Source organism: Thermobia domestica, chromosome 7, assembly GCF_964235325.1.
Source record: "Thermobia domestica chromosome 7, izTheDome1.hap1.1, whole genome shotgun sequence".
NCBI lineage: Eukaryota > Metazoa > Arthropoda > Insecta > Zygentoma > Lepismatidae > Thermobia > Thermobia domestica.
Window position 1 is genome coordinate 301,253,595 of NC_137460.1, and position 23,895 is coordinate 301,277,489.

General features: G+C 37.2%; 1 protein-coding gene across 6 annotated transcripts in view; it reads left to right on the top strand.

The window, feature by feature from the left end:
* LOC145691113 (uncharacterized) overlaps positions 1-23,895 on the top strand; it is a 96,026-nt gene that overhangs the window by 58,286 nt on the left and 13,845 nt on the right. For 4 of the 6 annotated variants that reach the window (XM_081766819.1, XM_081766822.1, XM_081766820.1 and 1 more), the window contains 2 exons: positions 1,057-1,191; positions 18,827-18,970. The exons of 1 other annotated variant lie outside the window; for it this stretch is intronic. In XM_081766819.1, coding sequence (XP_081622945.1) covers positions 1,057-1,191; positions 18,827-18,970 — 279 coding nt within the window. The remainder of the gene's footprint in view (positions 1-1,056; positions 1,192-18,826; positions 18,971-23,895) is intronic. One more of the 6 variants, XM_081766823.1, reaches the window with a different exon arrangement.

A 23,895-nucleotide genomic window follows, 5' to 3' on the forward strand; every position in this document is an offset into this window, starting at 1 on the left:
TAAGCGCCATAAGACAGGTCAATACACAACTGTATGAATCGAACACAAATTTACGATGCGCTAAGAAGCTCAAACGGCATAACCAACGTTGAAGATACTCCGCGCCCAGATCACTTGGGGTATTCCTATTGATGCACGTGAAATTGTTTCACAGATGAAGCTGTGCCACATCAGTCCACCATATCGTTTATGGTGCATTGAGGTTCATCAAAACGTATGCGAGACGTTTGGTACCGAAAATGAAAGGGATATAGGGAGCTTTCGAGTCGATGAAGCATTTCTTCATCATATTGTTAATGGAGATGGATGCTGGGTTCAGATTTCCACACGTTTGGCCCACTTAAAGATACAGTAACTGGACTGACAAAGAAGTCCAGTCGTTAGAGCATGATTGATTCCATACGCGTCTAAAAGATTTTTTTTTCTCTGTGGGCTCCTTGTCTTTGTCAAGTGCTGGTGTACGTGCATTTAACTACGGAAAGGGATATGTTGAAAAATAGTAATATAACCGTTGCCTGTAACAAATGCTTTGCAGAAACATACTTCTGATTATTTATAGAATATAGTACATGTATTCCACAAGTACTTTGAAAATTTCCCCTGTGCTGGGAAGGCTTTTATATACTGATCCCAGTGTACCTTATATTTATACTGTATTTGGCCATCTGAAGGGACAATATTACGCAATGCATAGCCAGAAGCCTGAAATCATTCTTCGTTTAAAGTGTTGATGCTAAGAATTGACAATGAACCGTTTCCTAACAATACTTTAACGAATTTGGATTCTACCTGCTTGAAAACGTGGCTCTTAGAAAACTTAAAGAAAAGAAAAAAGAAAAAAAGAAATAGAACATTTGATTAATATTTTGCGAAAGATGTTACAAAGATCCACCCAGTCGCCAGGGACAAATGAATCGTTCACCCAAATCGATGCATCCACCGATTTGTCCGCGTACTTTTTTTTTTCATCTGTTATCCTGCCATTGAGTGAATCCATCCCAGTTGTCGAAGCGGAAGCGCCATGACTTGTTGTCTGTTATGTTGATTCTTTTGCAGCACGGACACAACGGACTGTTTAGCCTCTCTGCTCAGACGAACAATGACTCTAGCGTTTCACAAGTCGAGTCGAGGTGCTTGGTCTGCTGTCCATCTGACGCCACGGACAAGAAGTTTCCCGAGATCACCGACAAGGTACTTGCATACCTTTTCCTCAGGGGGAAGACACTATCAAAGAAATCTCGTATCCAGCAGTGCTGTGATTGATTGAATTACCAACCTTTAGTTGTATTTTCATCTTGTCCGAAATCATCATTCCAAATGTAAGCTCAATAAATAAAAAGTTCAGAAAAGTTCATTAAATTGTTAGGAGCATTAGAAATTTTGTCAGCGAAAAACGTATAACTTTAAACGGTTGGGAGGCTTTATCTATGAGTAGTTGAACGCTAAAACAAGGAAATCAGATCTATAATTTTTTTAGGGGGAAGAAACTGAAGGAAGGACATCTAACTGCATTTAGTCTTTTAAGAATAACGAAGAGGAGTAATTTACGCGGCATCCGTTCATGTCCTTTCGCATTTGACTGGATAGATTAATTTTCAAGTTGTATAAAGGCTTTTTAAATCATGATTAGCCAAACACACAATTCCATGGAATTTACTACGAATATCTCAGATCATTCGTATGCTTCCTTCCACTTATGTCATTAGTTTTTGAGGAGCGTGAACTCATAGTTAAGGGAGGGAATATTCTTAAGCTCTTTGATTATTACTGTGTGTACTCCTCCTCAGTTTTGTGTCTTATATGGCTTTACTTCTTTTCTGCATTAAATTGCATGCCAAAAATCCCCCAACACCTTGTATATTAAATAGAGGTTTGGGACTAAAATGGTTAGTTGAAGAACTCAGGATTATGCCGTGTTGCCTTTGAACTGCCCGTTAGGGGGAAGTGAACTCAGAGGGTAAGTCAAATCTAGTGTCCAAAGCTGGTAGTTAAGACTTCCGTGTTTTACCACAGGCATACAATGAAACTTACGGATAACCAGAATGTTTGAAAGCAGAGAAAGCAATGTAAAGTCACACCGCAAAAAGTTCATTATGCACAGAAGTAGAGGGACAGGATTATCAGTGGTAAAGCACAGGTCACGTATTGGAAGCCTGTTCTGCTATGATCTTGAGTTTCACAGTGACAGATCTTTCCACTATTCATGTAACCTGTGAACATTGATCTCTACATTTCATTTAGCTTAAAGCAATTAATAATAATATATATGCGTACACATATAAAATAAAGTGACAATACATATGAAATGCATATTGTAGGAACACTTATTTGTATGTATATTAGGGAAGTCTACCTTATAATAGCAAAAATTCAAGTTCAAGGTAGAGACAGACAGCTGTATATTCATTCCATTTGATAGGAGAAAGTCCATTCCTGTAGTTCTGAAGGCAGTGCTCAAAGCTGCTACAGAAATGTACACCGTTTTTGCGGTTTTGAAAAAGGAACTTAAACAGCTTGAGCCAAATACATTTGTAAGATGTTAAAAATGTATTTGAAGTGTATCAATCAATTATAGACTTAAAATGAAAGGCAGCTTAAATGTTTAAATGCAGTCCGCTGAAGTAGATGGCTGTACATTTTGTTTATTGGTTTGATTGTCCTTCACTATCTGCAGCAGGAGTAGTTCCTCTCCTTCATTATTAGTTATTAACTTGTTGAAGTCTTGAAATAATTTGACATTTCTTTCAGCTGTATCGTTGACAACTTTTACACTTTTTACTTTTTTTTTTTTTTGGGGGGGGGTGTAATTGGGGTTTTAGAGGTTGCCTAAGCATTTAGGTTTGAGTTGAGTTTTAGACTACCTTAATATGTATATATACACACAGGAAATATATAAATACATAGATGAGCTGGTTTTCTTATTTAGTTAATGAATAGTTCCAGAAATATCTTCAGTGCATAAGCAAGATAAAACAATAAAAGTTAAGAATAATGAAATAACAATAATAATAATAATGGTAAACAAAACAATTACTAGGAGTATGTTTCACATCTGCATCAGCTTGTAGAAATCTGTCTAATGTGCCAGATTGTATCTGTGTTTAACTATTCTACTGTATTTTACGCGTTTATTTGATTTTTTTTCCTTTTGGTATCAAAGTAGTAGATGTTGAGAGTTCGCGTGAGACACGAATCACAGTAGCATTAAAAAAAAAAAAAAAAAAAAAAAAAACTCCGCTGATGTACTAGCTTTTGCGTCTGCCCTTGGCACACATGGTCCTGAGCTCGGTTGCTGGTGGGTGAGCATCAAAAAAATATGAATGCATTATGGTGGTTTGGACTTGGTCTTAATGTGTCGGTTCACGTCTTATTTAGCGTCGATAGTGAAAAGGTGCCCAACTTAAACAAGAGCATTAACAAGGTGCCCTTGTCGCTGTGTACTTAGCGTTTTCCATTTGGTACGGGAAACCCAGGTTCACTTTCTAATTGCAGTATATTTGGTTTAGATCTGTTATTCTTGTTTTTCGTTATCATAGTAACATATTAAATAACACCAGTAGTGCAATGAAAGGAGTCTTTTTACTACTTATTTAATTAGGAAACTTTGGACGATTCACTATATCAGTAAGGTCTGTAGTATTTTATAATCCTTTATACTTCCTATCCTATTCATAAATTAGAAGAAAGTGAAAAGTTAGTTCACTTCGACTGTTGAATTCGATTAAGATAAAGCATTCAGATTGACCTTATCACACCATAGCTGTGTTAAAAGACAGGAAATATATTTAAGGCTGTGTGAATCTTCCAACTTTGCCGTATGAGAGAAGGAACAGGACTCCGAGCAGATCCTGATTAAATTGATACGTCTAACATCAACTGTTGACCAAAAAAAAAAAAAAAAAAAAAAAAACCCACGAGAGGAAAAAAGCCAGCACAAGAAAAATACGAAACTCAACCATATTTACAAGGGCTGTATAGAAAGTAGTGTTAACACTGTTATAATTCTTGCCTCTTTTATTGGCAAACTCAAGTTATCTTCATTCAGTATAATCTCCCACCATTTCGATAACCTTGTGCCACGTCTATAGAGGCGTCGTATACCGTTCATCTGTTGTGGATATTTTGCAGGTACAGCCTGATGGCACGAGGATCGCTTCCCGCTAACTATTTGTTTATGTTTGCGAAACATCGTACTTGAAAGACTGATATCCGTGAAATAGGGCAGGCATTAAGTGTGGAGCGTCGCTTTCTTCTGAGTGCAGGACTAAGGTCATGTTGCAAGAAATTGGAGCAACCTATTGGGGTGCATCGTTTTCTGTCCATGACGTGCAAAATGTACAGTATCTCCATGGATGTTCTTCGGCACAGTGAACATCGCTTTCACAACACCATCTTGTTCAGGAGACACTGTCTCTCAACAAGGAATTTAAGTTGCCATTTGAAGCTTGGTTCATGTGAGCAAGTCCTGGTTTCGTCGATAGTGACGGGCCGTTAAGGCAGTTGCCATTTTTCTTCTCGTAGCGGGAGCTCCATCGTGGCTAAGGGTATTGGGCGTGGGAATACTGGGTTCCAATCCCCGGCAGGTGCTCATTTTCGGATTGCATGTTAAGCTGTATGTCCACGTCTCATACAGCCTCGCTGCTGAAAGCGACACTAAACTCAAAAAATGAAATGAAACCAGTCCTATCGTGGCAGGAACTCAAGAATGGTGTGCAACATGTGGAGGACGGTTTTGTATCATACTCCTAAGTCCACAGCTAATTTGTGCTTAGTCTATCTGTGATTCAGATCCAGTAGGGAGGAAAGGAACTGAATTGTATGGTTGTCAGTGTGGGGTCGTCCTGAAAGGAATTGCTGCCTTTCCAAAATACTTCACCCATCACACCACTGTTTGAAATGGCAAAGCTTCATCATCAGACAGTCCTGTATACCTTGACTACGCTCCACACACGTTATTTCACTTAACATAAACATCAGTTTAGGGCTCTTGAAATATCCACCTCTATTTTACAATATTGTTGCTACTTCTTTTTGTCCGCCATGTATGTATATAGAAGAGCCTAATACAAAAGTGGTTTAAATAATTTATCCATACTGCGAAACATATGAGGACCCGTCAACAAAGACTGAGAGATATATTGAAGAAACCTGTTGAAACAGTGTTATATGATGAAAACGGATCAGCTCTGATCGTTGGATAAAAATAGAAGTTCACTCGCGGATGCGTCTGTGCACAGGATACGAGTAAACCATGGAGTCTTTCGTATGAAATGGGAGTCGATTCGTGAAGAGCAATATATATATATATATATATTTTCAGAAATCCGACATGAAAGCGCACGGACTGTTGCAGTAGGCATATAATAATGATGTTCTGCCATAATTCAGGGCACTTCAATTGTTAAAGGAATTTAAAAACAACAATAAAGCAATGCAGTCCAGGTGCTGTTATCGACAGCATTAAACAAAACCATGATAGCGCTCGACGTCACGGAGGCAACGTTCTTACCCAACATTTGACCCGGAGAAATACTGAGTATCCCACCTTCTATACTCCCCAGACTTAGCTCTCTGTGACTTGTTTCTTTCCTCTTTCTGAAAAAGGACCTAAGGGGCGAGCGTTTTGGTTCTTCGGAGGCCGTCATGAAGAAGACTGAAACTGTTTTGAAGATGCCAAAGAACTGTTTCCAGCACGTGTTCCAGGACTGGCAGACTCGTTGGTAAAGTGCATGCTACTCAACAAAGACTATTTTAAAAAAGACTACACTAATCTGGGCCCCATCTAATGTATTCCATAACTAAAATAGAAAAAGAAAGAAGAAGAGTCTCGGTCGTTTTTGGCTAGCTTTAGTAGTTGCATTCAATGTATTGCTTTCGTCTCATTTACATAGACCAGACACGTTGTGATTCCATATTAAATTGTTAGACCCATCCCATATATATCATGAGTCGTTTATCATCCATCAATCACTAGAGGAAACATACGAAGGAAGTTGAAGTATTGAAGGCGAGAAATTCCGTATTTTCAGGCTGTAAATGTCACGCCTTTACGAAACTTCTGAGGAGCATTAAAAGAGGCTGATGGTAAATATTCCATGCATTATTTCAATCAACCTTTATATACTTACAAAAGTCTCATCCTCGTATTCATATCTCAAGGTAAAGCAAACTACTGGGAAAGTCCCATTCGGAATGATTTACGCGAGACACAGGGCGTTCCGATTATGAAGTACTTAACATTTTTACCAGAGTCCACTGGATGGAAATGAAAAATATCCTTAGCTCAAGTGCAAAACCGACTAACGGTTTGAATTTCAGTTTAAACTGTCTCGTATAACTTAGGTTAGAAAAAGAGGCGTTAAATTTGAATTAATCCATTGCCAAGCGATGTGCTAAACAACAGATTGATATATAGGTTCTTATTTAAGAAATTGTGTTAATAACTTTTTATTATTATTATTTATTAAATTTTATCGAGAAAACTATGAGCAACATGGAATTGTGGTTTGCCATACAGCATATTTGTAATTGTTCTAATGATTCCAATCTGTTTGAAAATTTACGTACTTTAAAAGCAAGTATTTTACTAGTTTGTGAAGATTGAGTTGTCTTCGTTTAATGCAACAAATAACTCGGGAAAGATTGTTTTTAGTCTAAATTTCTGCTTCATAATGAATTGTACAAGGGAAACATAGAGGAAGAATTAAACTACCTTTACGTGCCGAGGACTGTATCTGGCTGAGACATTTCTGTTTGTTGATTCGGTGTAACTGATAGCAATAATGACAATAGAGGTTGGTAATTCCTTCCTTCAACAGCAAAAAGTTGGATCGATTTTTCTTTGATGGTCTACAAGAACATATGCAAAATGAGCTAAATCTTTATTTTCTCTTTAAATATTTTCTGTCGAAAGCAGAGAAGTCCTTTACACGCTTTCTATAACGTTGAACGAAACTAGGGTTTACATTTTATAGCGAGGAAAATAGGAACGACGTAATGGTTAGAGAGGCAAGTACTTCGTTAATGCGTCTCTCAGAGTTTTCCTGTACAGTTTAACCACTTATTGTGTGGTTTTGTGCATCAAGTTCAACTTTTACATGAAGATCGAAACTTTTTATAAATGTATTTAGTAGGTTTGGCTGAAGGTTTCTAAAATTGAGGAAGACCTCTTGATGATCTGATTCTTTATATAAGTTTTTTCGTACTTTTTTTAAAAAAAATTATTACAGTATTGCAGATTTAACACGCTAACAACGCGAGCTTGTCTCTTAGAAACTGCTTCTTCTTTTCTTTTCCTTATATAACTTATACAGTTTAAACATCAGTTTAAAAAATAAATCATTATTAGTGATGTAAGGAATTATTGAATATGTAATCATTATAATACACTGAAACTCAAATAGGACGAGTGTTCAATAAGTTATCTGCCTAGACAGGAAGGAATGGTCATCACTATTTTTCGATATAGTCCCCATGGAGGTCTGTGCACCGTCGCCACTTCGTGGGCAGTGAAGATATCTCAGCAGAGAAAAAAGTAGTCTTTGTCATGGCCTGCAAACCATTGGGAAACAGCCTGTTTTACCTCGTTGTCTGACGAAAAACGTTATCTCCACAGGTCTTGAGGTCTCGGAACAGGACATAGTCACTAGGAGCCATGACGCCTCGAACAATGAAAACCACAGTCGATCCATTGTTCGTGGCGTCAGACAAACATTCGCTACGAGGCGTAACAAACACTCTGCTCATGACAATTCCGTTGCTCAGACCGACCTCAAATTGCGCAGCGGCCTTGTCGTGCGTGCTCCGCCCTAGATAAGTTATTGGACGCCCCTCGTACGTTCACATTTAACATTAACACTTCATGTGTGGCATATGAACTGCGTAAAATATTCTTTTGTCGTAGTCCAGAAACCAAGCTTAACTTACATTGTTAGTGTTTGCGGAGAAGGGTTTAAATGTGTAGTTTTTCTCAAAGAATTGGACGTAAAAGCGTTTCTCTATAAACAGCCAGTTTATTAAGAAGCATTTTTTCGGTTTTAGAACCCTTGCACCAAAAGAGGAAAACTTATTTTTAAAGCAGTTCGAATTAACCATGTGAACAAGCTCATAGAATAAGTGGCTGAAACTGTACAGCAAAATTTTTAAGATTAAGTCACCGAACGGAGTGTCTTACGTTTCTCTTTAACAATTAGGTTTAATATGCGTCAATGTGTATCTTTATGTAATGACAACGTATTACTTAATCTGACAGGAAATTAAAGGGTTTAAGTTATTGAATGTAAGGAAACTCTTCGAACAGTTCTACGTAATATAAAACGTCGATGATAAATGTACGTCGAATTAAGTCATCATGCATTGGTATTTCTGGGTATCTTTCATAAACACTGACTGATAGTAAATCTATCTACGGCTGCCTTTCTAATTCATTCATTCCGCTTGTCAAGGACGTCAGCACTGAAAACTTATCCATCCACATGTCCTTTTAAACCACATGCGATAGCACATTTACCTTGGCATACTTTAACGTTTGCATTCGGTTTTTTGTCATTAACTTGTCGTTTCTCAGTTAGACACTTGCACTCTGCCCACGGCAAGTGCACAAGTGAACAAGAAAACAAAACAAACAATATTTTCATAAGCTTTTATAGTTTAGCTAAAACATTGGTCTTGTGACTGATAGTATTACTCGTCGGAAACGATATTTTACTGTAAAAATAATTTTTAATCGAAAACCGGTAAAGTGAAAAGTAACTATTCAGAGTCACGTATGTCTGTGAATAAAGCGATTGCTTCCTGCCAAACAAGTGAACACACAGTTTGGCAGTCCGTCACAGGATTTTTTAATTTAATGTGAGTCCATTATCACAATTTCTGTGTATCAGAATCCTGTTTCCGTTTTCTTTTCTTACGGAAGATAATGAACATAGCCGTTCTGGTATGTTATATTATGTACTAGTTCGTAAGCTTGTAACATGGGTAAAGTATTCCATCATTTACTTCTTTTTATTTATTTTTAAATTCATCCAGATACTAATTGACAGAAATTGTGCATAGAATACAAAATAGATACGAAAATCTTAATTTTCATGTAGTGTACTTGATAGCAAGATCTTGCTGCGAAAATTAAACATTCAAGTTTCATCGCACTCATGTTTAAAATGGGCAAATTAAAGGGAAAACTTTGTTGTTTAGCGTATAATCAATGTGCTGAGGTTTTGTAAATATTATGTCGAGGTGACAAATTAGTTCGCCAATAGAAACGCATATAAGAAACATCCAGTAGGAAAATTTAAATGGAACTTTTTAGTTTACGTCTAACGGTTATGCCATTTAGACTAAAGGAGACTAATAGTATTGAGAATAAATGATTGTAAAACTAATTTTTTGTACTCTCTCACCGAGAATCGAACCTGGGATCACGTGCACCAAGTCGTACGCGCTAGCCACTAGACCAGTGGGAAGAGCAACGATATTAGTAAGAATGCACAAATCTAGCACAAAATTCGTACACAAGAAGAGGGTAGTGATAGATGGTATTTATTCCAGCATGATGCGTGTGGGACATATTATGTTGGGTTTAGAAAATATACAGTAGTCACCTTAACAGCACGTGTAAGCACCCCGAGCAGTCGCACAAGGAGCTGTTCGGGCAGGGAGTGAATATCCCTCTGCAATACAGTGGTCGCAATGTACTTTGGTGTAGCTGGCAATGGTTTTTCCTTCCGAAAACTGACTGGCAATCAGGCTCCCCGCGTTCTAAATAGTGCGTAAGTCAGGGTAAAAGGCATATATGGAATGGATTATGCTCGGTTGCCCTAATGGCACTGGACGCAAATTGTTGGAAGATGAGGTTCCGCAAAGTGTCCAGATCAGGTTAGAAGACAGGAGACGTCATATGACGCAGTGGTACTGCATTGCTACAGCACTCGCTGGGACACCCACACATCCGTCACTGTTACAGAAACAACTCATAGCTGAATGTCAGCGGCTTCTGTTTGCCTGGCTACTGCAGTCTCTCTTGGCACTACAAAAGACATTCTGGAAGATAAGCAGTTATTAGGGGGAAATTGTGCGAGAGGAACATGAAAACGTCGACATAGATTCAGCAACTGATTCCTTAGTGTTCATGAGTTTACACGAGAGCCATACCGCCGGTTGGAGCATCCCGAACGAAGGCAGTTGGGGGTGTACATTTTCTGTGAGAATCCTTCCTTTATACCACCGGTGGACTACTGCCATATTATGACCCACACAAGAGAACAACCACCTGACCTCATGTTGTTCCATTATACGATGGTGCTCAGATTCATTTAATTCCACATTCGGCGTCGTCCTATCATTTCATACACAGTTATAATCGTGTCCTTCAGTCAACCTGCTTTCAGCAGTGCGGCGTGTGCTCTATTTAATCTCTGAAGAGATGCTTTCTGTGGTGCGAATTTCGTTCAAACTGTGTCGTGTATACGAGATGTTTTTAAATACGTTCCAACAGTGAAAATCTTTTGGCACGACAAAGAGCACAGTTAATATTTTATGTTAAAAGTTTATAACCCGTACTTTTGGACGAAAGAGCATAAGAAATTAAAACAGAAAGTGGAAGAATAGTTTACATGGCTATTTATTGCTTTGAGTTTAGAGTGATAAAATCTAATATCTACAGAGTAAAAGAGGACTTTGATAGCAAGGTTTCTGAATAATGACATCCCTGTGTAGACTCCCAAAACTTCATTATCTTAACATTATAATTTTTAGAATACACGAAGTGAGCAATTAATCCTTAGGTTCTAACCTTTTACGCATGATGACATAAGTACATATATGGGCAGTGGGAAGGATTCTTCTCTCTTTTGTACGATCAGCGAACAAAAATAAAATGGAGATCATACAATTCAGAGTGAGCAATTAGACGTTAAGTTCTAAGTAAAAACGCTATATGACAGTGGTTTTTTAACATTTAAGGGAAAGGACTAATTAGCCAATGCTGAGTTAAATATCAAGTTATGTATTTACTTTTGTAAAACATGCACTGACGTGTAAAACACGTAATTGATTGCTTGAGAGTCGCTGAGCTCAATTTTGCGGACTTGGGATGTGGATCTTAGTCATTTAGGATAGCATTTGATTAGCGGTTTTTATAAAGGACTTCTCTGCAGGCTTGTTAGTAAAATTTAAAATATATATTTTTTGTGGGAAGTTCACCCTTTTATTCATAGGTAGGATTACATGAAACAAGGCATATATCGGTTATGATATGTAAAGCTATGCGAGCAACTAAAGATCTTGAAGATGCCTGTTTTTGCCTTTTACAGTTATTGAACATGGACTTCGAGTCTGACATATTTTCACATTCTGTACCAAACACTAATTCTGTTTTCTGGTTATCTATTACAAAAATTTAAAATGTTTTTATTGGTATACTGCTATGGGGAAAATTCTACGGTGACAGGTGTTTCAGACAAATGAACGATCTGCTCCAACAGAAAAACCATCGCATTCTAAATAACCTTTCTTTGACTATTACGTAGTCGGTGAATGAACTCTAAATCTGAAAAATTTAGTTACTCAGCGTCAAATAAAAATTAATTTTCACTCAATCGTACAGCAGATACGGATGGAGATACGGCAAGAGGTTACGACAAATTAGGTAATGTTACAGCATATTTGAGTTATATTTGTTTTCACCGTTGAAACATTTCACTGTGTAAGTGGGTGGTCTGTGAAAGTTAAAAGATCACATAGGAAAATCCTTGTGTGGGACCTAATTTTAGAACCAATTCTGAAGAATGCTCAAAGCTAAATTCTGTAGAATGCTCAAAACTATAGTATTTTATTTTTTCTCTTCTTTCATTTCTCCACTAACGTACTATTTACACTCTCTGGTATTTTACTTTCAAATGTTTTAGAATTACACCTTCTTGTTTAGCATAGTTCGATTATCTTACTTCTAAGCACATATATCTTCATTCTTCGTTCACACATTTCATCCGAGTTTGTTAGAACAAAAGAGATGGATGATCATACATTTGTCTACTGGGATACAAGAACCTATAAACAAATAAAATTATTAAAATTACTTGTGTTAGTGAGTTTAACAGAAATTACTAGCACAAATACTGATACTTTTTTTATTTTTTTTTTTTATTTATGATTTCCCTGTAACTCTTTATTTGGTTATTAAGATGTTAGGAGCCGGAGTCGTGCTTCTAGTGACGTATTGGGAATCGTATTGATATTTCAGTTCCTAAGATTGTGTATGTTATGACTTAGTACGAGATTGCGATCAATGTGCCCCTTGAGAGTTCATTCAATTTCAGAGGAATTCTGGTTGAAGCCAAAAATTTAACTAAAAAAAAAAAAAAAAAAAAAAAAAAAACTTAGAAGATACTTGGAAGCACGGATGGTAACGAAGTTAAGCAGTGTACACTCTGAATTCTTTGTTGCTGTCAGTGGAGCTACAGATACCGTTGATAAACAGCTTGGAAGCCTGTGTGCAGTCTTTCAATGGCATATTTTTCGTAAACCTTGCTTCACATCTGTTTCGTTCTATTGACTTGATATGCCTTTTGTCAATGTAATCCTACCAACAAAGTGAGAAAGAGGATTTTTAAAACAACATTGCTTTTGGTTGTAGACTGACGATCGTGTCGCGGGTCCTGTTTCCAGCCTCCGCAGAGGCAGCTTTTTTTTTTTTTTTTTCTTTCTTCACTGAGGAGGTTGGCAATAGGACTAACGAAATGATCATCGGTGTCGAACGAAAGTGCATGACACATCAGAAGAATGTTGAACTCTCGTCGTGAAAACAAAACAACAATAAATAGTTTTTTTTTTTTCCTTCTCATGGAAAATTAACATTATTACAGAGCGGATACAAAGTCACTTTCCGCATAGCAGATGATTTTCACATATTCTGGAAAACGACTTTGTGTCCACCCTGTATGTTTAAAGGGAGGCTGTTTTTCCTTAGTGTTTTCATTGATTATGTTGTCCCAATTTCCGTTTGATTTTGAAGAATAAGTTGGCTCATTTTAAGCATTTCCTTGAGCTGCATGAAAAGTCAGCGGATACATTATTTGACTTCAAAGCATGAAACCTTTCGTTTCACTTAGGTACGAAAATATGAATTTACAGCTTGTCCTCCTAAATTCATGTCTAAACTTCTACAATACACAGGGTTGCCACATTTTAAGGTTAGGAACAATTAGACTAACAGGACGTGTTAAAATTGAAGAGAACATGGTAAGAATATCCGATTAGAAAATAAATGGTAAAAAGAACGCAATAGTGCTTGGGAAGAAGAGAATAGGAGAGGGGAAGAAAGTAATACTCTTCATTACACCGAACCAAAAAACTCCCCACTTTTTCATTTTATCTTCGGAAGAGTCACTGACGCGATTCAAAGAAGGAAATTTCCAGAATGTAGAATATTTCAAAATTACAATTTCCATCCCACTACGCTCGCACCTAGTAAGAATTGCTGTTGCTGAGGCACCACCAACCAGAATTATATTTAATTTTCAGCGTAATTAAATGTTGTGTTGTGTTGGTCATGGTTTTATTTCAGCTTTACAAAATGATTTACTGTATAGAAGACAGATGTAATTACGGAAACTTTTATTTGAAGACTACGCTAGCGTGCTTTGCTTTTTCTCATGATTTGAAGTTTCGTAGTTAATCGTATCATCTCTGTAATATTATAATTATAGACTTTGTTTTTAAATGACAGTAAATACCTTTACGAATTTCATCATTTTCGATTGACTCATGTTTGCGGAACGCTTTGCCTTTCTATCATTATGTCACAAGGCCAGGACTATCAAAGGAAAGAAAAATATTCTTTTAAATTTATAATTGTGCTATAGAGATATGGGACTAATTTCCTGACACAATTGAATAAAGTCTTTCAAGTACTGAAGTATGCGCTGATTATCTCTTCTACGTCATTTTAATATACTTTACAGTAGTGGTAAGGACATTGAAGGAAGATCATTTTGGCTTTCGTGTCATATTGGTTGGAATGAACAGTATTAACATTTTGAAATAGAACGGAAAATAAAATGAAATTTATGTAAATGACGAAGGAAGCCTTCAACAAGGAAAAACACATCTGTTGGATCAAAAGATCCAATATATTTCAATCAAAAATTTTCTTGTACGCTTTATATCTGGAGAACTACAGATAGTGTAGCCAAACCCAAACTATCAGTTAACTCAGTATAATGTACTTATTCCGTTAAAAAAAAAAAAAAAAAAAAAAAAAAAAAAAAAAAAAAAAAAAACGATTTGGGCAGTTCAAAACATTTGAGGCCTCTGATCCAAGAACTAATTATGAGCCAAGATCGCAATCTTTTGAATCATTCTTAAAATTCTTGTGTTGTTAGTCATTGGATAAGGAATTCATTTTAAAAAATCAAATATTTTGTGTTGAAAAGCATTGGAGCTGTATTTCCCGAAAGTATCAAGACACATAGAAAAGTGAGTGTAAAGGGAAGAAGCGTATTTCTTCGGAAGTTGGACTATACAAAGGTTGAACAAGAAACTTGAACCTGGTAACAGCATTAAGAATGAAAGTTGATATGCATATTCCCATTAAAGGTAACATGGTGAGGTGGGGAACGTTCTATATTCTGAAGGTTGATCTTGCGTTTGCTTTGCATCGAGGTTAACCAAGATATCCCTAACGTTTCAGTCATTTTCGAAAGTTTTCAGTAGTTCACACCAGTTGTTCAATGTTCCTACACTTTTAAGCACAAGTATTGCGCGATACGGTCATATGGTTGTTTAAATGGTGTGCAAAAAGAATGAAATGTAGCGGAATGTTCTGTTTCGTCAATTTCGGCTTTAATACCAAGTCTGTGAACAGGTATTATAAGAGTGCGTTCGTATATATCGATTGATTAAATTACCATGTTTAAGTTTACTAATAATGTACAAATAAATGGGCATTCTTATATAATTGGTATTACATAAGCTGTAAAAATGCTTTAGTAGTTTCATTATTACTGTCCCCTACGTGGGACGTTAAGAAAACAGGTATAGGAAGGACAGCTGTAGGTAGTAAAGATATAATAGCTTGTTCTGAATTCAAGAATCGTGCAAGATAAAGAGTTTTATTGCTGGAGATGTAAATAGTATACTATCGAGCAAGAGAACTTAAGTACGCTTGTATACGAAAAAGTGCATGCCTCCCTATGGAATTTTGCATCAACCGTACACAGAAGAAGAATTATCTAGTCAAGAACAGTTTTTCTCTCTTTTTGATGATAGCATTATTTGATACTATTGTAACTGAATCTAAGGTGTATGGGAGTCAATAGAATCGTCAAGGAAATATCTCCGCTGATGGACTTAAATGCTTATATTTTTGAGTGGCTACCTGCAGCTTCCACGCCTACAAAATTGTTCTAGAAACAAACGAAAGATACGCGTAACATCGTAGTTGTAACAGAGCTAGATTTAACACATAATCATCTCAGATAATGATTTCTTCAATGACTTGGATAAGCTTGCAAAAGTATAACCACTCTTCACTCTGTATAGCCTTAAACAGTAGTTTTCAGAGGAATGTCCCAATGTGACAAAACCACAGTGTACGTGAAGTGATGGTGTATTACTTTGGTAAACATGGGTGTCAAACCGCTTACAAAAGGCAAGCCTTTTCGATATGGCTTTAAGATGTGGGTAGGGAGGGATAACACCTGTGAATATGTGTTCTGAATTGAGCTCTAGCAGAGCCTAACGCAAATCAGTGAAAAGTAGAATTTTGGTCTCGGTGCTTCTGTTCTGAAATATATCAGTAAACTAGTTGCTGTTTAAGAAACTGATATATAATAGATATCTATTTTGATTTTCTTTTATATCTCTCGATCTTTCACAAGAGAGAAATAAACGGAAAATAAGACTTTTAGAGGACTGAACTCTGAAATCCATCCTTTCAAGCCTGAAAGGCTATGAAAAAGAAGCATAGAGGAACTTAGGAGCCTGATACAAGTAAGAACGAAACAAAACATGTGGAGGAAAACACGATCACTTATAATTAAAGAAAAAATAGTTATCATAGTCATCGTTTCAAAAATAGGTCGTCAAAGCCAGAAACATGAACCATGCATGGAACATATCTGGTTTAAATCCCGGTTGTAGTTCGGAATCCACGTTAATACATACCAGTTTTCGTGAACGGTACACACGGAGCTATTGTGTAAGAGACTGAATATATTGTAGTGGCCAAAATGTTGCCGAGAAAACTTCTTTTGGAAAAGAATATGGTTTGGCTCTGTGTTATGAAAACTTTTATCATTTCCCGTATACTAGAACAGCGTGGAAACAATAGCTTTGTGGTATAACAGGCCACTGTTTCTTTTTTTGTTTGTTTTTTGTTTTTGTTTTTGTTTTAAGGTTCCAGATTATTCACTGAGGTGAAGAGACACACTGATAATGTAATGAATGAAATAGTGGAATGAAGAAAGAGTGAGGAAACGGGAAAACTCCGTGAAAATCCATTCATACAAACTAGGGTCTAACCAAGGACCCCACACATGAGAGGTGAGCGCTCTACCATAGACACCGGGGCTCATATGTTAGTGTTATCTCCTTCACAATTGACATCAAAGAAATGACATCCAAATAAGGCGTGAGTGAAATTCACAAGGTCTTGCTAAAGAATATCCGAGAGATGTAGCGGTCTGTGAGAATCGATTACCATGATATTTTAAAGTCAAATGATTACATATGATCCATATTATTTTTACGTGTTTAGTGTAAGTTTTTCATCAAATTCATAAATTTAACTCGTCCTTTAAAAAAAAAATGAATTTTCATAACTGAAATTCACTAACAGAAAAGTACTGAAAAGAAAAAAAAAATGTAACGTTACAAAAGAGTGACTGAATCATTATGAACTAGATTTTGAAGAAGACTAGTCTTTTATAAGTTTACACATCAATTGTGTAATTCATTTTTTGTAAATTACTTTTCTGTTGGTGAATTTAACTCTGATTCCCCCCCCCCCCCCAAGAGTTAAGGATATGAATTCGATGAAGAAATTAAATTAAACATGTAAAATTCAAGCAACTCGTTTAGTAACTTCAAAGTACTGTAACCTGGATGAAGATATCAGAAGGCAAGTCATTGAAATAATAAGCTTATAATAAAATTGCAATGAGCTAAGCTATACCACGGTAATTTATATAAGCGCGTTTTATAGAAGCGTGAAAACCTTCACTTATTATGAGAAAGAGGTACTTTGAAGTGTTGTGGCAACCCTGTTGTATGTTCGTTTAGTTTGTCTCGTGCTAATTACATCAGGGCTAGAAGTTGTAATACAATCTGAGGACAAGTATACTCTGACAAATAGCCTTAGTTTTTGTTATTATTTTTATTCTTAAGCAATAGAATGAAAAGACCTAAGGATTCACATAGTAATGTTTTATATCAGCAGCTGGCTTTTCGGAAGAATTTGTTAAAATAATGCATGCTACACTGATAGTTTTGCAATATCTTTATTTGCTTTGAGTAAATACTCCAGCTTCGAAAGTGTGAGTTTCTTGAAAGTCTTGTAAAGAGGTAGAAGTAAGACCTACCCCTCCGCGACTACTTAGAGTTGAAACCAAATTGAAGTACTTACCTGAACTAGGGTTGCCAGATTTTGTAAATGAAAAACAGGGACACCAATCTCAGGCCATAATGTCATGGTTCCTACTCATTTGGTAAGAATCAATTAATTCCCTGTCTTTTGCAGGTTACTACTCACAATTTTCCAGTTCATTCTATACACATTTAACACAAATGAAGCCCCGCATGGGTTTTATAACGTAAAAGGTTATATAAGAAGAGCTGCTTGCCGTCATTTATTCTGATTTCCTATTTTTTGTGTTTAACAGGTCCTAGATACTGCGCCAATTACGACGCACCCTTCCATTTATGATTGAAGAGAGAGTTTTTTCTTTGTTGCGTCATCATCTGAGTCAGAAACGCTACCATAAAGGAAATACAAATTTAGCATTTAGCAAGAAAAAATACATTTACACTAAATTCAGAACAATAAACAAAAAGTAAATTTCTGTAAAGATTTACCCAGGCTCTCCAAAACTTTGACACAAAAAAAATCCGGTATCAAAATTAAACAGGACATGCCTTTGTGCGTTTATCTGACACTTCCTGTGCTAGAGTAAGCTGTTACGGAATTTTAACCTGAGAATTACTTTAAAAAATATATCAGAGAAAGGAAAAAATATAAATCCAAAATTATTGAATGGGTGTATAGTATCTTTAGAAATATTTATCCATACATGGGAAAGTATATTAAGACAACTCAATTTTGTAATCCTTGAAGTGGGATTTCAAATGAAACTTCGAAAACCTTCCGTTTTTTTGTGAGACAAACTAGTTCTTGCAGGTTGAACTTTTTTCAATCTGGAGAATGAAAACCGGGACAAACAGGCGTCCCGAAAGCCTTTTTCGCGACAGTTAATTCTTTCACTGAAAATCAGGACTGTCCCGGAAGTCTGGCAACCCTAACCTAAACATGCTTTAGCTATTTATGTTGCTTGGCTTTGCTTTCTTTCGAATATTCTGTTCTAGGAATGGAAAAGAAAATCATGCAAACAAGTAAGCTTATTTTACCCTCATTAGTTTCCCTCTTTAATTTTTTAGTTGGATCGAGAGAACTTAGTTACGTTCTGTTGGGTCTTTGTATTTCCAAACACACCTCTGATTTTGTTTGAATTTATTTTGTGAATGGATGTGTGTTTGTGCCAAGACCTCCCTGTACTCTTGTCGTACTGTGACTGATTGTGGACGAGGAAGTTGTTTTGTGTGTTCCCTTTTTCAGCCTGGACAGGACAGCATATTTAGCACATCCACTCAGACCGATGACTCGAACCTTTCCCAACCGGTGAGTTCTATTCAGTCGAGATGTATGGTGTGCTGTCCCTCTGATTCGCTGGACAAGAAGTTCCCAGAGATCACGGAAAAGGTATCATTGCCCTTTGCATTACCCCTGTCCACCCACCTCCACTCTCACTAAAGGCTTCAGAAAGACAGACGATTATTTAAAGTGCGATCTTTCATGGTTAATTGTACACAGCAAGGTGGGTGGGCAGATCTATTTAGAAAGTACATGATCGTTTCTCAGGTGTTATGTTGGTTTATAAAATTAATGTAACACTGCAAGTAATTCAATGCTGAATGTGAAACAACGCTAAAGCATACAAAACCATTTTGTATATTTGATTACTGTGCCCAGGGTTTTCGGAAACAGTATCGATCAACTTTCGGACATGAATCCTCACACGGGACATTATTTCGGAGCAGCTGCCTAGCGGAAATCACTCGAAAGGATAAAATGTCGGATGAAGGTAAAAGTGGGTGTAGGGCAAAAGGCGGAGAAAGGGTTAATCCTTAAGCGTAAGAGGTTAATGAGGTATTCTAGAAACAAAAAAATGACACATCAGAAACTGAAAACATGTACACATTTCGTATCCTCAGGCACATTAATGGAATCTAGGCTCCAAATAATTACTTTTTTTTAATCTTTTACCTGACCTTCATCCGACGTTTCATTCTGAAGTCATGACCCTTCGTTTTATTTTTCCGATCAATTTACGGGAGGCACTTGCTCCGAAACCAGTCATTTGTGCACTTACGTTAGTTCATAATTATTTTCATGTTTCCGTTTGTGGATTCATTTCCCAAAGTCGTTTGCTGTTATTTCCAAACATCTTTATCAGTATTTTTATTAAGTGGTAGTGCAACGGAAATGAACAGTAAGGTAGCATGATGCGATGTGTCTATAATAATAAGTTATTACTAAGATTATCTACTTCCTAATAAATGCGTGCTAACAGTTTGGTGAGAAGTGTGGATGCATGAAATTGCAGTCTACTTTGTATTTAGTGGAAATGTCACTTAGAGCCGAAATACTGGTGAAAATGTATAAAATGCTAAAGCTAGTTTGTGAAGCAGATAGTTATTCGAAAACAAACTTTAAATAATGTCACAATAGCAAGTAAAAGCGATTCATACTTACCGTTATAAATCGCAAAATAGTAGTACTTTCGAGGAACAGTGATATCATCTGCTGACTTGAGTTTGAAAAGAAAGGTAAAAGGATGTGGAAGATTCGCACGTGTTTTTATTTTTATTATTATTATTATTATTATTAAAACTCAATGTCAGTCCCGTAGAGTGGTACTGTTTTGTGATTTATAGCGGTGACCTGCTTTTATGGCTATTGTCACTGCTCGCAATCTATATTACTATTGTAAACAATCCCCTTTATATGCACGGGATAACCTATATTGTAGGACTGTCGAGAAGAACCCTAAGAACAACTTTTTACAGCACCCTGTACCCACAGCGACACAAGAGGGTGGTATCGAAGTCCATTGGCCGGGTGACGCAAGACACAAGAGAATCTCTTAGCCAGCAGCTGGTTTAAAAACGATAAAACAGTTCATATTGAGATTTACATGGGGGACGTGTGAGAGTTTGAGACAAATCTAATATATTCATCCGACAGCAATCGTAGACATGAACTTGCAAAAGATTTTGTGTGGATGATCTTTAGTGAGGTTGGTGAACGCTATTTGGAACATCTTCGCCACATTGATATTAAAAACTCTCAATTTCCGTACATAAAGTAACTGTGTTCGATTATTTCATTTGTTTATGAGCCCACTGTAGTCTGTGTAGGTCATTTTATATCCTATATGTGTAGGAATACCAAATTCAGCATGCTGTTGTATCTCATAATACAAATATAGGATTCTTGTCTAAGAGGGCTCAGTGGTAGAGCGCTTACCTTTAATGCATGGGGTCATTGGTTCGATTCCCGTCCAAGTAAGTGCATGGTGGCTAACATCGTGTCCGTAAATTTTCTCGGGATACTCCAGTTTCCTCCCACTTTCTCATTCCACAAATTCTTCCATCATCATTCACTTGTTTAAATCATGGTCTCCCTTAGCCTAAAATATATAATCGTGGGACGTTAAACTGAAAGATTTCATATCATTTTCATAAATTTTGTCTAAAATTGTTGAAGTAATGCTGATCCTGCAATAAACACAACAAGTACGTACGTTCTTAAGAATATACTTATTTCAGTAGAACAAAATAAGAAATTAATATCCGATGTCCCCAAAATTCCGTTCTACTGATGTTTTACTGTATTCTTAACAAGTAATATAATATTTACAGAAAATGAAACATTGTCGTACACGTGCTGAACATAAACAACCGAAGTTGTGACCACGAGGTGCAGAATTGTAATGTATACAGAAAGTTGTTCGCTATATATCTGACCATTTTCGATTCAGTACCATCACCTGACGTATCATGCTTCAACTATGGATTTGCTGGCGGGAGCAGTGTTGTGTCTGACCTTGTGGGTGCGTGAGTGTTATCAAATGGCACCGAAAATCAACCGGTATTAGGAGTGTTACATAATGCTAAGATTTCATACGTACGGATTGTGAAACAATGTCGGGAGAATGGGTTAACACTCAGACTGACTAATGCGAAAGCCATTGTGACCCATTACACACAACAGGTGCTCCTTGCGAAACAGTCACCCAAAAAAAAAAAAAAAAAAAAAAAAAACTCCAGGAGAACTGCATGTAAAGTGACACCCGTAGTACTAAGGGAAATCCGTCAATTGGCGTGCCAAGAAGATCCCCGACGCAACGTGATATGAACCACAGGTTCCACCTCGCACCGCCATGTGTGAACAAAACAATTCGCAAGTGCCTCAGGTTGATGTGCGTGCGGAAGGCCCATGTACACCGCCTGCTACCGCCTCACATTGCTGAACGTAAGACGAATTGCACAAAACTGTTTGAAGAGTACCTGGCGGGTTCCAAATTAAAAAAAAAAAAAAACAACGGGGTTACTGCTGGTAGTCACATTCGGGCGATCACATGCCATACATTGACGTCAAGGGGCGCAGCAACTTTGTTCGTCAGTGCAAGGAAAATCTCCTTCGTGGCTTTATGGCTGTTACGGGATTCAGATAGGAGGGCAAGTTGCTGATACGCAAGGTGGACAAAAACGTGAAGGTGCTACCAAGAATCCTTTCTGATACCTACCTATCGGACAGACATCCCGCAATCGTGTGGAATGGACGCGAACCAGATGATGATCGATATCGACAAGGCTTTCGAGTCATACCGCCAGAACATCACTGCGTTTTTTTATCAGGAAATGGAAGAGGAATTAGTAATTCGTGTCATTCCGTTTGAATATTCCTGTGAAAAGCCCAGATGCCAGTCCAATGTATTTTTGCTCATTTGGACTGTTGAAACGACGTCTTCAACATCGCCGCCCGCGTACCTTGGATGGCCTATGGAAAGCTTGGAGGAAGGAATGGGGCAGAATTCCCGCGCCTGTCCTGCACCAGAGTTTGCTGCGATGCCGTGTGATAGTCCACAGTGCTAATCAATGGTGGCAGTGTGGTATCTTTTAAGGTGAATACCCGTTTAAAAAAGGTCGGATATAAAGCGAATAACCTTGTGTATTTCACGTGATTCTTAGTTGTTTCAAAGTGGAGCCTGCGATGAGACCTGATAGGATATATTGAATTCAGTACGAAACACGAATAGCATAGTCGGTAGGAGCACATCTAAAGCTATGCCCAATTAAGACTTCGTTTCAGTTGGGAGACGTGACTCAGCAAATAGCCTCTCACGCCAGTATTCCTGTCTTTCTGTATTGTAGTCGCTACATCGTAATCAAGACAAAATTATATGAGCCACTGTGAAACGAGTTGGAATAAAGCTTACCAAAAGAACTCAACCTATTATTCAATTATATTGTAATGCAATGATTTCAAATTAATACAGCGTTAATTAAAATACCTGCGGTTTTTGTTCTAAATATTTTGAATATTAAGCTTTTACTTATTCTTGTTTTAAATCGTTATGTGAAAGAAATCTTTTGAAGTGCTCTTAACCTTAATAGAAAAAGGAAAGTTATTTATTACGATGGATTGTAGATGTTCCGACATTCCTAGTTTCAGTGTCGGTTTATATCACCCTTTCTCCTTCAGTATATAAGGCGTATATAGTCTATCCCAGTGTTTGCCAATATTTTTTGATTGACGACACACCTAATAGTGTAAGCCTTATATGTTTCCAGAAAGTAGCGAGTTTCCATGTAATATTGAGCATAGTTGCTGCCATTAAACACGCGTTGAATGGTACATTCTGTCCCAAAATTGATTTCAGCTAATTGTTAAATGCTTCAAGGTTTTTAAATTCCATAATTTCGCGACACCGGTTGGGAACCATTGTTCTATTCTATTAAATTAACAGTGAATCAAATACATTTTCTATCAGACCGTGTTTGCATATGGTCAAACTAACCACAACAACACACTGAACAAGGCCATCTGATAGTATATAAAACACAATCACCTAACAATTTCAACACAACTGTGGGGGCGCGGTGGCTCAGTGGTAGAGCGTTCACCTCTGGTGCTTGGGGTCCAGGGTTCGATCCCAGCCCCCGCCAAGTGAACTTTGTGGTGGACAAATACCGTGCTCGTGGGTTTTCTCGGGGTTCTCCCGTTTCCTCCCACTTTCTTCATTCCACCATTTTCACTCATCTCTCATCATCACCGTCTCCTTTAGCCTAACCGGCATAACCGTGGGACGTAAAACTCAAATATTTCATTTCATTTCAACACAACTGTGTCTTTATCAGACTTCCATTCCTGGCTGTTTGGAAGTTGGTCACCTCTTATATACTTCCCAAAGATTAACTTTTAATTAGGCTCCACCCCTTCATTAAAAAGTAACTCTTGTGTTATTCGCTTTTGCTTGTACAGCTGCGCACTTTTCCAGTTTGCTCTCTTTCTTCTCCCATTTCCTTTCTTTTTCTTTAAGTAGAATCTTCTTCTATTCT